This window comes from Phaseolus vulgaris, chromosome 1 (genome assembly GCF_051622355.1).
Source record: "Phaseolus vulgaris cultivar YP4 chromosome 1, ASM5162235v1, whole genome shotgun sequence".
In the NCBI taxonomy this organism is placed as follows: Eukaryota; Viridiplantae; Streptophyta; class Magnoliopsida; order Fabales; family Fabaceae; genus Phaseolus; species Phaseolus vulgaris.
In genome coordinates, this window is record NC_143498.1 from 5115001 (window position 1) to 5133533 (window position 18533).

Genomic DNA, 18533 nt, shown 5'->3' on the forward strand with positions numbered 1-18533 from the left:
GACCACGATTTGGCACGTGAACGACTTTGACACGTGCCGTTTAGAAGATGCATGGCCCCTCTAATGCTAGATAACTCCATCAAATTTAATACTTTCGGACAAATCATATTTCCCTTTCCTTTACCTTATCAAATCTAATTATCAAAAACAAGTTTTGATTCTATAAAATTATCTATAATTGATTATAGTCTATGCAAAAAAAATCTTTCATTTTTCTATTTATTAACGTGTCATATTTTTTAATATTTTATTTCTTCAATAATAAAAGTTAAAGTGGTCATTTCCTATAATATTTTTCAATATAATATTTCCAATTTCAAAAACTCTAAAATAAATATTATTTATCTACCTAAAAGAAATTTGAAAAGGATAGTGACTTTGGATTATTTTAGAAAAATATAAATTATAAAAATTAAAAAAAAAACTAAAATAAATTAATTTGGCAAATTCTTCCTGCACCATATCAATTTTAACCTCCACCATATCAATTTTTTAAATTTCCAAAACTACCCTCCTGCACCATATCAATTTTAACCTCCACCAAATCAATTTTTTAAATTTCCAAAACTACCCTTATTTCAAATTAAAAAATCCAAAATAATAATTATAATTGAGAAATAAAAAAATACATGTTGAAAAAAAAATTCTGAACACAAAACTAAAAATACATTCTGGATTAAAAAAATTCAAAATTCAAAAATATGTTCCAAAAATTGAAATCCAAAATATTTCAGATAAAAGTTTCAAAAATATGTTCCAAAAATTGAAATCCAAAATATTTCAGATAAAAGTTTCAAAAATAATTTTTCCATTTTTGTGTAAGGTTATTTTCGTCATTTAAAAGAGTTATTTTTGTCATTTTCTAGAACTGATTGAGTACATATTGAAATTGATATGGTGGAGAGAGAAATTGCCTAGAAATTTGAATTATATTTAAGCTTTAACAATATTGCAATAGTTCTTGTAATATGAGGAAATGTCAATATCGTCAGTATATGTTTTATGGTCTTTAATTATAGTATAGTTTCATATGATATATCATTGTCACCTAAAAATAATATTATATTTATGATTTGTTAATCAACGTGTGTATATTTTTAGAAAAATATCTTAAAATGAGATTATTTAAAAAAAAATTTAAATATATTTAAAGATGTAATTTACTAATCTATTATTTCTAACAATAAAGTGAGTGATATTAGATTCACATGTAACGAGAATTAGAGAAGAATGGACAGAAAATAATTTTCTTTTATCAGTAACTCTAAATAATTGTTGATAAATAAAACCAAGAAATATGATGATATAACTATTCATGGTAGTTTATAATTTCTTTAAATATTTTTTATATCTTTACAAAATGTATCACTGGAAATCCACTATGCATAAGTAAATGTGTGTTTGAAATTGAAAAAATATTTTAGAATATATTATGAGGAGTGGTGTAGTCTATTATGAGTACCTACAAACATAGTTATCATTTTCATTTGTCTAGCTAGTGTCTGGACCAAAAAAATGTGGCAGTGTTTCATTTTGCCACATGTTTAGATAGATTGAATTTCAAAGAAGCAACAAGTAGTAGTAGTCTATTCTTTCTGGTCTTTAGATTTTATAAACATAAATTCCTTAAATTGAAAAGAGTTTCTTATATATAAAAACTCTATTTAATTTTAAAAAATCGTAGAATACTATTGACAAAATAAATTCTGATAAAAATAATTATTATTGAATATAATATTTAAAATTTTCTATGAATTCAAAATTTTCCTGACAATTAATATTTTTTTATATGTAATAATAAAAACTTCGTTCTAATTTATTTATCTTCTAAGTCACATAAACTTAACAAAGAAGTCAGTTTGTGATAGATTTGCACTAAATAATATTCAATGGCCTATAAAATTGTTAATCGTTAAAGAAATTGCGTTGATAAGATAATACTCCTCTTGCATAAAAGGATTCCTTTTCATATAATTTTTTTTTCTACTATGGAGTTTAAGATTATGGAGCATTGTTTTTGCTTGAGATTATTGCTCTTATTCTTTGTTTTCATGGTAGAAAATGGAGTGAGATTCAACACCATTGTGTTTAAAATGTTGTTTGATATCAATGAAGTGATATAATTATTTCAAAATAGTAATAAAGAATTAAGAGTGATGGTAGTCCTTGGTTAAATTGATTAAGCTTGTTGTAACAACCTTTTCTATATGGATGATATGGCGTATGAGGAATTATGCTAGATTTAAGGATAAGATTGAGGTTTCTAAAGCTATTTCGGTAATTAAAGATTTAACTTGTCTAGTGGGAAACTCGTCTAAAGCTTCAATGAAGAATGATATGTTGGATTTCAATGTGATTAAGTTTTTTGGTATTAAGACTCGTAGTGGGAAAGTTCTTCGTCCTCTTCCAGTTAGATGGGAATTTCCTTCACCAGGCTGGGTTAAAATTAACATTGATGGGGCTGCTAGGGGTATCCTGGTCTTGCTACTTGTGGAGGTATTTTTCGTAGGAGTATGGGAGAATTTATTGGTGCTTTTTCAGGGTTTCTTGAAGTTCAGACTGTTTTGGTTGCTGAGTTTTATGGAGTTATACATGCTATGGAGGAAGCTCAAAAGATAGGACTTACTAATGTTTGGCTTGAATGTGATTCTGTCTTGGTTTGTGTTGTGTTTACTGCTAGGACTAATGTTCCGTGGATGCTTCGTAATCGATGTAATACTTGTCTTAATTTCTGTAGGACAATCAGGTTTAGGGTTACTCATATTTTTCGTGAGGGAAATACACGTGCTGATAAGTTGGCTAATTTAGGGTTCATTCATAGAGAATCATTTCATTGGTATAATAGACTTCCATCTAGTTTGTTCTTAGAATTATTTATGAATAAGTATAGTCTACCTATGTATCGTTTTTGTTAACATGTGGGTTTTGGTCTAGTCCCCCCATATGTGGGTTTTGGTCTAGTCCCCCCATATTTTTGTATTTTCTTTCTTTTTCCTTTTTTTTAATAATACTTTTTTCATGTGATGGCAGATGATTGTTGTTACTTGAGGTGTCAGCCTAGCTGAGATGTCAAGTTGCATAGTGATGCCTAACATGAAAACTTTCATAAAAAAAAATAAGAATTAAGTGGGGCATTCCAAAATTTGTAGTTTTAAATATATAAATTATTTGTAATTTTTTTCGTTCACTATAATATAAATATATAAATCAAAATAAAATAACATAAATATATAAATATTAAAGAATAATCATACACTTTCTTCCCCTTCAAAATTTGTAGAATCGCATATTAAAAGGTGATGATAACATTATCACAACTACAAACAAAAATTAAATAATAAACTAAGTCTTCATTTCAACATATAAACAATTTATATGAGTATTTAATCACACATTAAACTTTTCCGAAAGCTACACATTTTGTCCATACAAAACATATAATGATTAACTATTTTCAAAACATTGATATTTAGTTTGAACTCAGAAACTAACCTATAACACAATACCTTACTTGTCTATCAATCTACTTCTTATGTCAAGGTGATTCCCTAAATTTCTTATTAAGTATAACTTTTCATTTCCAACTTAATATAAAAAACTTTCAGCATATACAACATGATACATTGATCTATCTAACTTAGTATATATTAGAATTTAGATATTTCATAAAATTATTTAATTTAATATTTACACCACACATCAACATCTCATGGTACCTCTTCACTTACTACCTACACATATTCATAATAGTAATGTCATTTTGGTAATTACATACAACCTTATTCATAGATTATTCAATTTGTCAATCACACTTTGTGATTACACCATTTCATTTTCAACATCTTACATCATAAATATGAATACTAAATCAAAAAAATTCAATTTGAAGTAATAGAACATAATTAATAATTTCTTTAGTTGTATACCAACAAGACAATGTCGCTTGAGCAATGGTTACATCACTCAGAGAAAGCAGACATAGATTGAATGATAACATTCTCATTTGAGTGATGCAACATATCATCATTTGAACACCAACCCAATGCTTGAGTAATATTTGAAATGGAGGAGAGAGAATTGAGTTGGAATCTCCTTCACTTAATTATCCAAGCTCCTAGTGAGAGAGAGAGTCAACATTGACTCTCTATTGTTGAAGCGTTATTCCATCACTTAAGTGTCCTAATTTTGACATCACACTCCAAAGTTTCATAATCTCCTTACAATTCACATCTCTTTGTTGTCTGAGCACTAAAAAGTACAAAGAGATAATTTTTTTTGCATAAAGTCATAGCTCGATCAAGAAGCTTTATAACTTTAGCAAAAAGATAAACTCATAAATGATATGTTCTATACATGTAATAAATATTATTGCTCGAATAACCAACTCCATGCTCAAGCAACATATGTAAATCAACAAAAACATGCATAATTTACCAATAGCCTTTTGAAACTAAATCAATCAATTTCACCCATTCCAACTCAATCACAACCTCTTAATACAACCAAAATCACAATTTTATCAACTAATCGAAATATTGTCTCTAAACTTCCAATTATCTAAAATCAACATGGTTAAAAAAATATAAATCAATACAAAGTCAACCATTATTGATTCAATGTACAAGTTCAATTTATTCTAACTAAGTCCCAAGAATGTTTAAATATAATTTTGTTTACCTTACTTCGAAGTAACAACAACTCTATATTGAAAACTTTCAAAAAAATCAGTAGAAATTGTAAGTTACACCACCTAATCAATAAAGTAATGATAAAAAAACTAGACCACCTAGTCAATCATTATTGATTCAATGTACAAGTTCAATTTATTTTAACTAAGTCCCAATAGTGTTTAAATATAGTTTTGTTTTCCTTACTTTGAAGTAACAACAAATCTAAATTGGAAACTTTCAAAAAAAATAGTAGAAATCGTAAGTTACACCACCTAATCAACAAAATAATGATTAAGAACTAGACCGGCAAAAAAAAAATCAACTAGTTGAACTTTAAAAACCTAATGATATTAATAGATAAAATTAAACAACAAAAAAAAGTATATAGAAGATTTAGAGAACTTCAAAACCTCATCTTAAGCAAATTATGATTGGATGTTTTTTTCATCAACAATTATGATAGGATATGGTTGGTATAGTTGAAATTACCCACTAAGAGAAATATGTAAAGAAATAATAATAACTTCAAAAAAATAGAAAAATACATAAATAATATTAAAAAAATAGTTTAGAAATTATGAATTTTAAAAATAGTTACTATTATAATTTATACACTTAAATCTAACTTTTAAAATTTTAGCATTTTATATTTACACACAATTTAATTAATAGATGCACTTGTCACTAGCACTACAAGAACATCATTCAACAGAAACCAATATTAAAGACAAAAAAATTAATTACTATATTTACTAAATTAGATATTATTTTAAAATAAAAAAATATTAATATCTAAATTAGTTTCACTTCCTGAAAATAATGTTTCATGATATATGATACCTTCATTTAACTTACACTTGCATGCATATATATTTACACTAATTCAATATAATTAATATCTAATTAAGATTATTGGAAATTGACAGTCATTGCATACAATTGAACCTTATTGCATTCCAGAAAAGATAATTTGAAAGTCCCATTTTATTTTCCGTTAAATAGTTAACTTAATAATTATAATACACTTAAAAATTATAGGGTTTCCATGAAATGGTTATTTTTAAAATTATGAATGCAGTTAAAATTACGGGGGGTTACAGGAAAAAAAAGTCAAAATTAGTTTACAAATTGGGCTAAAGCCTAGAAGAATAAAATGAGGAATGTTTCTTCTTGCACCTCAATATCTTCTTCTACCATCTTCATACACAACAGGAAAATACATTTTTATTCTTTTTGTGTCACCCCCATAGAATAGTTTCCAGATTATATAATCCAGAAACTCATTTAAAAAAAAAACTTCCGGATTACATAATCTGAAAGTGTTAACTTCCGGATTATGTAATTCGAAAAGTAATTACAAATTTGAAAAATGATTTCTGGATAACGTAATCCGAAATATTATAGAAGGGTATTTTTGCAAATTCGAAAATTTATGGAGGTGATAGAAGAAAGTATGGAGGTACAGGAAGAAACAGTCTAAAAAGAGGAGCAGCAAAAGATTATTGAAACAGCAAAACATGATCGGGCTAGGCCCATTATTGTGGACTGAAAATTGGCTGTTTCTTTCTGCACCCTAACTAATGTCTTCCTACAGCTCATTATTTTTTAGAAAGACTGTTTTACCCCTTTTATAAAATGACTTCCAAATTACTCTTTCTATAATATTTCCATAACATATTTTTTGGAACACATTTTATTAATTCTGGATTTACTAATCCGAAAATTAAAAAAATATATTTCAAAAATGATATTCCGAAATGATTATTTCTCTTCCAGATTTCCTATTTCAAAAACACCTTTTGTTTATGGAACCTTTATTCCAAAAAAACACTTTTTATTTACAGAACCCATATTCCGAAATCATCCAAAACTGTAAAAGAAAAATTTCGGTATTTCAAAAAAATTGGGGTACAGGAAGAAAAATATAGGGTTCAGGAAGATAGCTCCCTGAAAATTTGATGATTAAAAACGCATGTGGGCCATAAAGCAATATTAGTTTCAGGCTTGTTAATTAAATTATGACATGAAATAAGCAATTGTTTCGTGCATCCAATCCAATGATTTTAAACGGAATCCAATCAACTTTTGTTTTTTATTTCAGAATTAAAATTTTGAAATTAAAAAATAAATTTCGGATAAAAAACTCTGAAATAGATTTGTGTTTTGGAAATGGAATTTCAGAATGATTAGAAAACCAAAATCTCATTCAGAATTAGAAAAATACATTCCAAAGAGTCAAATCCAGAAATATATTCTCAAAAAAATATTTCATAATTTAAAAAAAAATTGTTATGAAAACGCATCTAGAAATTTATTCCAAAATAATAAATTCAGAATACATTTTCATCTACACTCCACTTTTATTTAAATACTTTAAACACTATAGAAGGTATTAGTGATAGGATACAGGAATCAATTGCCCAAAAAATATCATAAGCTCAAATATCCATAAAAGATAAAAATAAAATAAAAAACTAAAATTGAGGGTAAAAATTAAGGGGATTGAAGGTGTTCAACTTTTTTGAAAACCCTAAAGCCCCTCCTTCACATAAAGGTGCTTCTTCTCTAGTTTTATCTATGCTCAATTTTATTTTTAATCCTAGTATTTTATATAATTTAGATCCAATTTGTAATTGTATAATTCTAGCTTCTGAAAATTTTAAAACGTGTAAATCCATCTTATAAATGGTGGTGATATGTTAACATTATAAACAGTGTAAAACATAAACTTCACAAATTAATAAAATAATATTTTAATTTATTTTTAATTTTAAATATTATTATATTATTATAATGTGGTGTTAAGCATATGTTTTTACTTTATGTGATATCAAAGAAATCTTTTTCATTTATCAGTGTCAATTTTTCAAATAGATTTTATGTTAAAAATATGGAGACTTAAATATTAAACACCTCATCGACGTTAAGACTAAAAATGACACCATTGTAATATTTTAATTTTGTCTCAATTTGTCATTTGTTATACTTATTTTATCTTTTGTTTCAGTCATAAAATACTATTAAATAGTTTTAGAAACAGTATTCGTAAATAAATAAATAAAAATCAAATGAAGGGATTAGTAAGAGAAACATTAATCATTAAATAACCGTTTAAAATTTAATTTTATAAAAAAATTACTTATAAAATCAAAGTTGTTTATATTTCTAAAATTGCAGTACAACTTATTTGAATTTGTTTCTTAGAAAAATTAAATTTTTTTGCAATAATATTTTGTTTTACAATTTTATTTGAATTATATTTTAAGATCAAAATTTTATTTGAGTTTATATTTTAAATAATCTTATCTAATATTTCAAAAGAATCTACCTGTATTAATGGATAGTTATGAATATAAAAAAAAACTCATTGATATTTTTTATACAGGTAATAAAAAGTAATGAGGCATATTTTTTATTTTATAGGACAGGTAGAGGAATATTATTGTCTCTTTTCGTCCCTCATTATTATTCTTATTTAAAAACCCTAAACGAGATTAAGCTAAAAAGAAAATATGGAGAAAATAATCATAATTTTAAAGAAGACGAAGGACAGTGGAATGTAGTCGGCTAGTTATTTTTTTAGTTAATAATTTTACTTATTTTGACATATTCAGGAATAGATAATTTTTTTGAAAAATTTATTTATTAGAAATTCTATGTTTTATATGATAATTATAGTAGTGATGTGTTGAAGTTATTGTTAGTGGGTGATTCTATTTTGCATTTTACATAAATGTTATAATTTTGTGAATTTTTTTTTAAGGACTTTTTGTACAAAACCTTGAAAACGGGTTAGGTTATCTTATGCAATCTTTTATTTATATATATTTTTTGCTGATTAAAAAAATATTCTTATTTTTTAAATATAATTTGAAATAATTTAATTTAATTAATAAAATTATTTTAATGATTCTTCAAATTTTAATTTCTTTTAAACATTTTAATCCAAACAACATATTTTTTCATAAAAATAAATTACATTCTTAAAATTTCTTATCCAAATAAAAAACAGTGACTTTTTTATGTCAAACTTTCAAAGTTTTATAAGTTATGTTCCTAATTTTTTTTCTCACACATTTTATCCCAATTTTACTATCTAAGCTAAAGTATATATTTAAAACATTTTTAAATGGTAAATTTATTAAAAATAGATTTGGATTTCTTCACCTCTTTTTTTTTCTTACTCTAACTTCCTAAATATATTTAAAGATGTGCATGCATTTGTATAAAATGCTATATTATAGCTATTCAATTAATCTAATAATCTCATTTGAGCGAAAATGGATCAAAAAGTATCTCAGAATTTAATTCATTTTCGCTTGAACAATATCTCATCTTGTTTGAGCAAAAATAGACCCGAGAGCACTTAATATTTTCATTCAAATTGTTATTTTATCAAATATACTAAACCAAAGTAACAAAGTTCCTGTTAGAGTTGAATAATTACTCTAAATCAAAATCAAACAACTAATACTCAACAACATTATCTTTTGAGTGACTCATCAAATTATTGAAATACATTCATTTACTTATTCAAATAAAAAATAATATAATTTTATAACATCTACCATATATAAAATTTCACATTAAAATCTCAATCAACTTTTAATATACTTAAAAAAAATCATGCAATAAAGTTTGAAACTGGTGACCACTTCACCCCCACATCCAAATCTTCTAGTTTAAGGTTCTACTGGAAATTAAGGCTAGCTTCCCTTACCTGAACTTGAGTAGATGCTCACTAAGAGGTCCAAACCTACCAAAAGTTCAAGGATAACTTAACATGCACCAAAGAGTCCTGATAAAAAATCTAATTATATCACTGGGACTCTGAGCTAATAAAGATTAACCCTGAAGCTAAAAGTGTCACATGCAAAGCCTATGCAGAGACAAACTTAACAAATTCAAAATTTGACTAAAAGAGAAGAACAAAAATGAACTTACTCTATTAAAGATTTTGATGGACAATCTTGTAGTATTCACTGTATCTGAGGGCGAACTCCAATTGTCAAACTGATGAGCGAGGATATTAGAATCTTAGAGAGAAGGCACAGGAAATGAAAAATATTTTTTAAAGAGACAATTCTGAACCTGAATAACTGAATTTCTATTTATATATTATTTTTATTTTAATAATAAAATATTCATATATCATTTTAATTGTACCACTTCTACTCTAAGACTATTTTTCTTGATCACACTTTCTGTTTAACAATATTAATGAAATTAAAATATATTAAAAGTTTTTCTTAATTAGTATGACATTAATTATATTTATTTATGAGTCTACATTAAATATACATTTAATAAATATGTCATATTAAATACGAATAAATGGTGTATCATTAAGGATGATAAAATATAACTTTAAATATCAAATACATTATAACACTATTTAATAATGAGATAATATATATTTAAATGTTATACTTAAAATATATACCTATATATAAAGGGGATTCTCCATTATAATCACTTTTTTGTGTACACAAATTTCTTTTGATTCTACCCTTATTTAATATATCTCATTTTATTTGTACAATGAAGTATTTTGTCATTTTATATGAATTACTTAAAAAATAAAACTATTTTTTAATTTAATATTAATGTACAGTTCTTATAGACAAACTGATTCCCTCACTCTTTCCTTAATTCCTTATTTTAAGGCAACAACAGGAAGAAAGAGATATCATACTTTCACACATTTCTATATCAAATCTCACATATCAAATAAAATAACTTTCATTTCCAATCTCTCTCTTCACTCCATTTCAAGCAACTATATTATTTGGAAAAACCTTATTCTTTTGTATCTACCATCAAGTCAATCTTAACTTTAAATCCATTCTAATATTTTTATTTTACATTTTTTTTTGTTTTTTTACTCATTCTAAACTCTAAATCCAAATTATTTTTATATGTATGTTAAATTTGTAACTATCATAAAAGTTGAATAAAAGAAGAAAATACACTGCCCACCAGTGTATCGCTAATACCAATAAATGTTCTAACTATTAATATTAATAACAGAGTATACATTTAAATATGAATAGATGGCAAACTAAAATATCCGATAAATTTAAATACACATTTTATTTAATTTAATTTTAATTAATTATATTATTCCTAAAACATTTTTTCATTTAATGATAAATTTATTTTATCAACTCATTCTTTTCACGATATCAGGTCCTAAGGAAAGTTATTTAAAAAAATATTTTCAAATTAAGAATAATGTAGTTGAATAATTTTAATTAGTATAGAATGAATTATTTTTGCTCATATAGAAAAAAGACATCTAAGTGTGATATTTAAGGATCAATAAATATTGGATAAGTTCAATAATTAAATTTAAATACAATACGCGTATAAATAAATATATGACATTCAAACTTAATGCATGTAAAATGAACATTACTTAATTTAATAAAAATAATGAATGCTATAAATGCCAATATTAATAATGATATAAATATATATACTGAAAAACCTAACATTTAATAAAACAATAAATACTATATAACTTCTTTTAAGATTAATTAATACTAAAATTAATTTAACCGCCTCACCCGAACCAGTTTTGTTCCAGTGCCCCACGTAAGACACACTCAAGTTTTTGTTTTTTTTTTAAAGCTGAAAAAAATGCAAAAAAAAATGGTATCAGGTGTAAGTGTGAAACGGATTCGATGGGCTTGTATCAAATCCAGTTAATTCAATCCAATTGTTTCCGATTCAAATCCGAGTTATAAAAAGCCTGTGTTGTGTTTCTCTGTTCCACTATTACTACACTACTATTTTTATGTGTGTTGTGTTGTGTTGTTTTGCACACACTCCACACAGAAACATAGAGAGAGTGAAAAGGGTCAAATAGTTTACTTGTTTTTCTTTCCCTCCATTCTTTTCAACTCTGCAACAACACTGCCTTCAAACATGGACGCAGGTTACAATCCTCGTACGGTTGAAGAGGTCTTTAGGGATTTCAAAGGTCGCAGAGCTGCGCTGATTAAAGCTCTCACCACTGGTTCCTACCTCTTATCCTTTTCCATTCCATTCCAATTCTTTCTTTTTCTTTGCTTTTAAAGAATCAAATGAAAAAAAAAAAAAAATTCTTTTTCTTTTCACTAATGTTTTGCTGTCTTTTCTACTTCTATGTGGGTATTCCAGATGTTGAAGAGTTCTACCAGCAGTGTGATCCCGGTAACGTTTTGTTCCTTAAAAAAACCGTTTTTTTTTGTTTTGTTTGGTCTGTGTTTATGGTGTTTCTTTTCCTTTCTGGACCATTGAATTGGGTTGAATTCTGAAGTTGAAAGTGGAGATTATTTTGATTTTGGGTTTTGTTGGTTTCAGTCTGAAGAGAAATTTGAATTTAGGTGGGTACGAAACTGTTTTTGGACTAAATTCTGGGAATTACTTTTGCGAATTGAAATGCACAATAACGAATTCCAGTGCAGCACACGACTAAGGGGAAAAATGTTGCTTTCGGAGTAAAAGTATTTTTGGGTTGTCCCAGCTTCAATCCTAACATGCACTGGGGATGGGATTTTCGAACTTAAATTTTGAAAAATATGGAAAAGCGTTTATATTTTCTTATCTAATGAACATGGTGCTCTATTTTGTGTTCAATGGGGTCATTAGAGGATTTCTAGTTCTGTTTCTTTCTAGTTGTTATGTAGCTTTAATGTGGTATGGACTGAAGTAGCCATATGCTACCATTAATGGGAAGAAACTCAATTGCTAAATTTTCAGTTGGTAGCTTTCAATTTTGGCGTGCATCATTATGTTTCATTGTACATGGGCCCATAAATTTTGTTTGGCTGACAGGGCTATACTTGTACCAGTTAAAATATGGTGAAATGGGTTCATTTTGACATCCTTCTTTTCATATGAATTATATTTGGTGGGTAACAGAATGAAAATAAATTTTATTTGCATTTTTTATTCTTTCCGAACCATTTGTCCTAATCCTTACCCTTTTGAGAAGTATGAATATGACATGACTTTGAATGAGTACGTTTGTGTTTGGTATTGCTTGATATATATTTTGTTTAATGTTAATGTACTTCAGTCTCACCTTTCGTAAACTATGATTTTTGGGTTAAAGGGGTGCTCTTTAATGGAGTCAAGGCATATTATGCAGATCTCTTGGGTATATTTGAGTGTTGGAAGAGTAGGTAATTGAAAACAAAATGATGAGGTATACGAGAATTTTTGGATGTTTAATACAAAATAATGGAAGACTTTGGGCTTGTGAATTATGTGAGATTGTCTTATTTCCCTCACTATAAAGGACAAATCTAAAAAATATTTCAAAATTGGAATAAATTCAGTAATTAAAACTTAAGCTATATGAAGAACTTCCCATAGGTACATTTTCATTCATGATAGCGCTTTTAGTGTTTAAGGTTACCTATTTTTCTTGGAAAGTTTCACACATCTGTTAAATTTCATTTTTCTGTCTATCCAATGTAATTAATGCCTAATATGAATATTTTCTTTTGGGGTATTTGATCTAATGCGTGATTGATATAAGCTGTTTCAACAGGCTACCATAATGCCATAACTCAATTGTTGATTATAGTGTTGTTCTAATTGCATTTAAAAGTTCTTAGTATTGTTGAAACGGAGACTTTAAATGTGAACTTATATGAGGCTGTGATACAGAGAAGGAAAATCTTTGCCTTTATGGATTTCCTAGTGAGCAGTGGGAAGTCAATCTGCCAGCTGAGGAGGTGCCTCCAGAGCTTCCAGAGCCAGCATTAGGCATTAACTTTGCCAGAGATGGGATGCAAGATAAGGATTGGCTGTCTTTGGTTGCTGTACACAGTGATGCTTGGTTACTTGCTGTGGCTTTTTATTTTGGTGCTAGGTTTGGATTTGACAAGGCTGATAGGTACGTACTTTTCTTTCTCTTCAAAATATATGGGTTTAGCCAATTTGTTTTTGATCATTGGATGTTATTTTCACATTATTCTAAATTTTGAACTCAAGGATACTTGAACCTATTCTTTATGTGATTCTTTTTCTGTTTTGTTTGCATGTAAGTTAACAAGAGTATTAAAGTAAAGAAAGAAATGATTAGACACAAAAGAGGTGCATACTTAAGCAATAGAGATAAGTGTAGTAAGAAGTATAAGATTTTCTAGTACTGAATGTCCTTAATTTCCTCTTGTAATGTTGTCTACCTCGACAGTCACTACTATTTGTCAGTATGGTGTTCTTTGGTTCATTTGAGGAAAAAAATAACTGAGTTGAAATAAAGTAGGGATGTGTCGAATTGTTAATGGATTTTGGTTGGTGTCTTTATTACTCTAGTTTGGAATCCATGTTATTCCCAAGTTATTTTTGGTTGTTATTTGTGAAACTTTGAAATATTTTGAGAAATGTTTATTACATTTTAATAGTCTCTATGGTTTTTCACCATCTGATTCTAACAAAAATCAGATGGAAGGATACTGGAGAGGGTATAAATATCATACACCCTCACCACCCACGTGGGAAGTTCAAGTTTTTTGTGTTATTTGTGCTAATAACTGCTAGATTGTAACATTTGAATATGATAGTCTAGAAAGTTGAGGGGTAGAACATGAGAGTGTTTTAAGCCCCCATTCAGTCTGTTGAATTGTTTTCTGTTTCTGAATAATTTTTTCCTTTTAGTGGAAAAACTTTTTCCCATGACCTAGATACTCATCTAATGATGCACATTTCAAATTTGAAGATGAATTAATTAGAGAATCTTTTGCTTTTAAGAAGAGCAATCTTTTCTATACCTGGCTTGAATTCTTTCGTTAGCAGTTCTAATTATATGATGTTGATGGTCGTTTGTATCACCCCTAGTTTGTCAACAGTGTTTTAGTTTGCATTCTTTTGTGGCTTGTTGATCATTTTACCTATCTAAGTAGTAATTAACTTGAGAAGTTGACATCTTTCAGTAATATTATTCTTTCATCTTCATGCAGGAAGCGACTATTTAACATGATTAATGATCTTCCAACTATATTTGAGGTTGTTACTGGGATGTCCAAGAAACAAGGAAAGGAAAAGTCATCAGTTTCAAATCATAGCAGTAACAAATCAAAATCAAACTCTAAGGTATGAGTTTGAAAATCAAGCTGCTTTTACTTGCGAAGTATCATGTACCTTTTGTACGTGTCTGATACCGATTATTACTTAGAAATACTCTTCTATCAAAATTTCTCTTGGAAAACTATAAGGGTAAATCAATTTCCCCCCTCAAAATAGGCTAATAGCCTTATTTTGGTTTTTTACTACATTTAATGTTTTAAACCTCATCTATGTTGGCAAGGGTTCTCAATTCAGGGAAAGGGGTGTGAACTATTTGAATAATTGTCCTTTAATAAGTAGTGTGGTATGTTGTCTTTTACATGCTATCATTAGAACTAGGAGTGAAAAAGTAATCTGGGAGCCAGATAAGTCTTCTACTATTTGTAATGTGATCTGGTTTCTGATTGGTATTTGACTTATATTCTTTCTCTCATCTTTTGGGTTTACAAATGCAGCGAGGTTCTGAATCAAAGAACACAAAAGCAATGCAATCAAAGGACGAGGATGATGAGGGTGTGGCTTTGGAAGCTGAAGATGAAGAGGAACATGAAGAGACTTTCTGTGGGGCATGTGGAGAGAGCTATACTGCTGATGAGTTCTGGATTTGCTGTGACATCTGTGAGAAATGGTTCCATGGCAAGTGTGTGAAGATTACCCCTGCAAGAGCTGAGCACATCAAGCAGTACAAATGTCCATCCTGCAGCAACAAGAGAGCTAGACCTTGACCATGTGGCTAGGATGGTTGACTATAATCTTGGCAATTTTATGACTACTAATTGGTTTAGTAGGTCAAGTTTATTAGTCTTTCTGTGAATTTCAGGTATATTGTTCCAGATGGTTACATTAGGTATATGAGCTGCTGTTGATTTATCTACCATTAGGATAGTTATTTCATTAGCAGACTTTATATTTTGTTAAGTACTTTATTAAATTTAATGTAGTTGTAACTGTTTTATGTCCATAGCTTGCTGAAGTTCATACTCATATTCCTTGTCATGGAAATCTCTTTTCATTTTTTTTAACATAATTTTTTTCAAATTTAAGTTCATTTATTGAATGGGTTCCTCCCATCTTTGTTAAATAGAGCATGTTAAAATTTGGAACACTTGAAGCAAGTTTTTATAAATATGCATATTTTATAGTGATTACAATGCATTGTGTTTTAATTTTCAATCTGGAGCAATAACAAAATAAACATTATATTTGGAAAACATTGGATTTACTTAACTTTGATTTTTAAATAAAATACCTTTTTTTTTCTAACAAAACCTTTATATTTTTTTTGTCACACTTCATGCATACAAGCATTAAAATAAAACTTATTCATTTCAATATCATAGATTTGACTTATGAATGTAAAATTTTAACTTAAGGTGTTTGAATTCATGTTATCCTTGTATAATTGAATGCTTTTATGAGGTGGGCACATAATCCTTAGACTAAGTTCTTAACAATAATGTCATCATTGGCTAATGCATATCTTTAGCAATTTTTAGCCTATATTGTTTAACATCATTATGAATGATGTTTGCTCCTCATCATTGTAAAAAACATTGCCATTTTCTTTGGTGAAAAAAAAGAGTATTTTTAAAGCACCCATTCATACTTATTTTCAGTTTTTTTTTTATCGATTCTCATTGATTTCGAAAACCATTGTCCACACGCATTTTCCACTTATTAGTGGACTTTTTTTTTTTACCAAAACAACATTCTATATAGGCTTAGCAAACCTCCTGAATGGAACCTATATTAACCTCTTATTCTTCACAAGATCATGAAAAAGTCTTGTTATAGCCTTTCATCATTACATTATGAAAGCTTATACTGTCGGGTGTTTGCCTCATCCTCTTTTCAAACTCATGCTAAAGTTTGAGATTTTTGTTAAAGCACTTTTGGCTATTTGATGATCTCCATGTACAGTGAGAACTTTGTTCCATGGGGAGTTTTCAAAACTGAATCTCTAATGATTTACTTTTGAAAATACTAAGATAAGAAGAATGTTCACTTACTAAAAGTTTGGCATTGATTGTCTTATTTAAAGTCATTTTCAAGGGTTGACTTGACCATTTTAGAAAAGATGTTATATTTGGTGAACACACTCATCTTGATATCATGGAGACCAAGTTGTCAATATAAAAGATTTTACCAATGTTAACTTGTAATATTAAGTGTTGAATTCGTGATAATAACTAGTAAAAAAAATACAAAAGAAAATTGAAAGAGAATACTTTTATTAACCCTGAAAGATTCTATACATATACCGTCTATGTCTATAATAATTTCTAAAAGAATAATGAGAAATCGTTTAAGAAAACAAAATATCATGAGGACACTTGTAACAAAAAAATACACTAGACGGTATAATTAGTTTTAAGACGGTCTTTAATAAACGGTCTAACTGTCATATTGAAATACTTTAATAAATGATCTATAGTAATTTTTTAGAGTAAAGAATGATTCATGTAATTATGTGATTTTCAAGTATTGGGTATTATAGAACCATGATTTTAAACTGAAAGTGTATTGGATCTTAACAAATTTCCTTTTTAAGTTTCTTACATTAATATTGTCCATTGCAACTTTGTAGATGAACTAATTCACCACCTTCATTTTTGCCTTTTTTCTTTGCTATAAACCATATAAGCTATTTAAAGGTTGCTTGAAGTAGTTTGGAATCTTAAAGGAAGTTAAAAAACCAATTTTGTACCCATATGTGCAAGCCTACACATTCTCTCTAAATTTGATGACACTCATAACCAACCTATTGTAAACATTCTCTCTACCTTTCTCACATAGAAACTTGCATGACCCACTTTGAAAAACAATGGGTCTTAAATAAATCCTCAACTCAATAAAAAGTTTGAAAATGACAAATCATAGTTATGTTAAAGGAATTGGTAGTTCCAACAACATTTTTATTTTATATCATTTTGAAATATTCTCAATAAACAAATTGAATTGGATTATTATTTTATTCGGAAATAAGTTGTATTTGTCCTTATTTTCACTCTACAATCCTTCCAATGAAGAAGTTGATGGATTTCACTAAATCCATGTTGGAGACTCATGTATTAAAATAGATTATTTTTTTAATATATCAAAATCAACGTATTTTGAAAACAGTAAAAGAATAACATAAATAACTGTCTTCTCGTGGTTTTTTTAGTTGATAGAAATTTCGTTATTTAGTATTTAAATTCTCAGTTTAAATACAATATAACTGGCTTTAAGGTCAACCTCTCTAATGTTATATATGGGTTTGACATCATTTGCCTTTTTTTTAATAAAAGATTAAACAGGTTTTATTCATATATTATAATTATTTTTTGTTTTTTTTTAAACTTTATATTAGTAAAGTGTTTGTACTATGAAAATAATTGGAATAAATTATTTAATGTGTAAAAATAATTTGAAATCAAAACAACAACGAATTTTGAAAAAAACTAACAATCTTTAAATAAAACTAACAATACTAACAATCATTTCATACAGAGAATCACTTATTTAAATCATTTTTATACTACAAATAATTAAATGATTTAAAAGTTGGACCATGAACAAAAATCAATTTCATGTTATATAAATGAACAAAAACATATTTAATCATTTAATAAATTATTTCTTAAATTTATACTAATTGGATATTTATAAACTTGATGCCACATGTTTAACCATCCTTAGGATTATGTGAGAAATGGATTCAGTGGATCAAAGTTTGTTTAGAATCTGCTACTATCTCAATTATGGTAAACGACAATCCAACAAAAGAATTCAAACCTTCTAGAGGCCTAAGACAGGGGA

At 27.5% G+C, this 18533-nt stretch overlaps 1 protein-coding gene across 1 annotated transcript; it reads left to right on the forward strand.

The window, feature by feature from the left end:
• The first annotated feature begins 11442 nt into the window (after positions 1-11442).
• Positions 11443-15691, forward strand: LOC137816728 (PHD finger protein ALFIN-LIKE 4). The gene is made up of 5 exons (XM_068620001.2): positions 11443-11691; positions 11835-11867; positions 13332-13560; positions 14627-14759; positions 15188-15691. Exons 1-5 carry the CDS (start codon positions 11601-11603, stop codon positions 15455-15457), a joined length of 756 nt encoding a protein of 251 aa, XP_068476102.1. The 5' UTR covers positions 11443-11600; the 3' UTR covers positions 15458-15691.
• The last annotated feature ends 2842 nt before the right edge of the window (positions 15692-18533 follow it).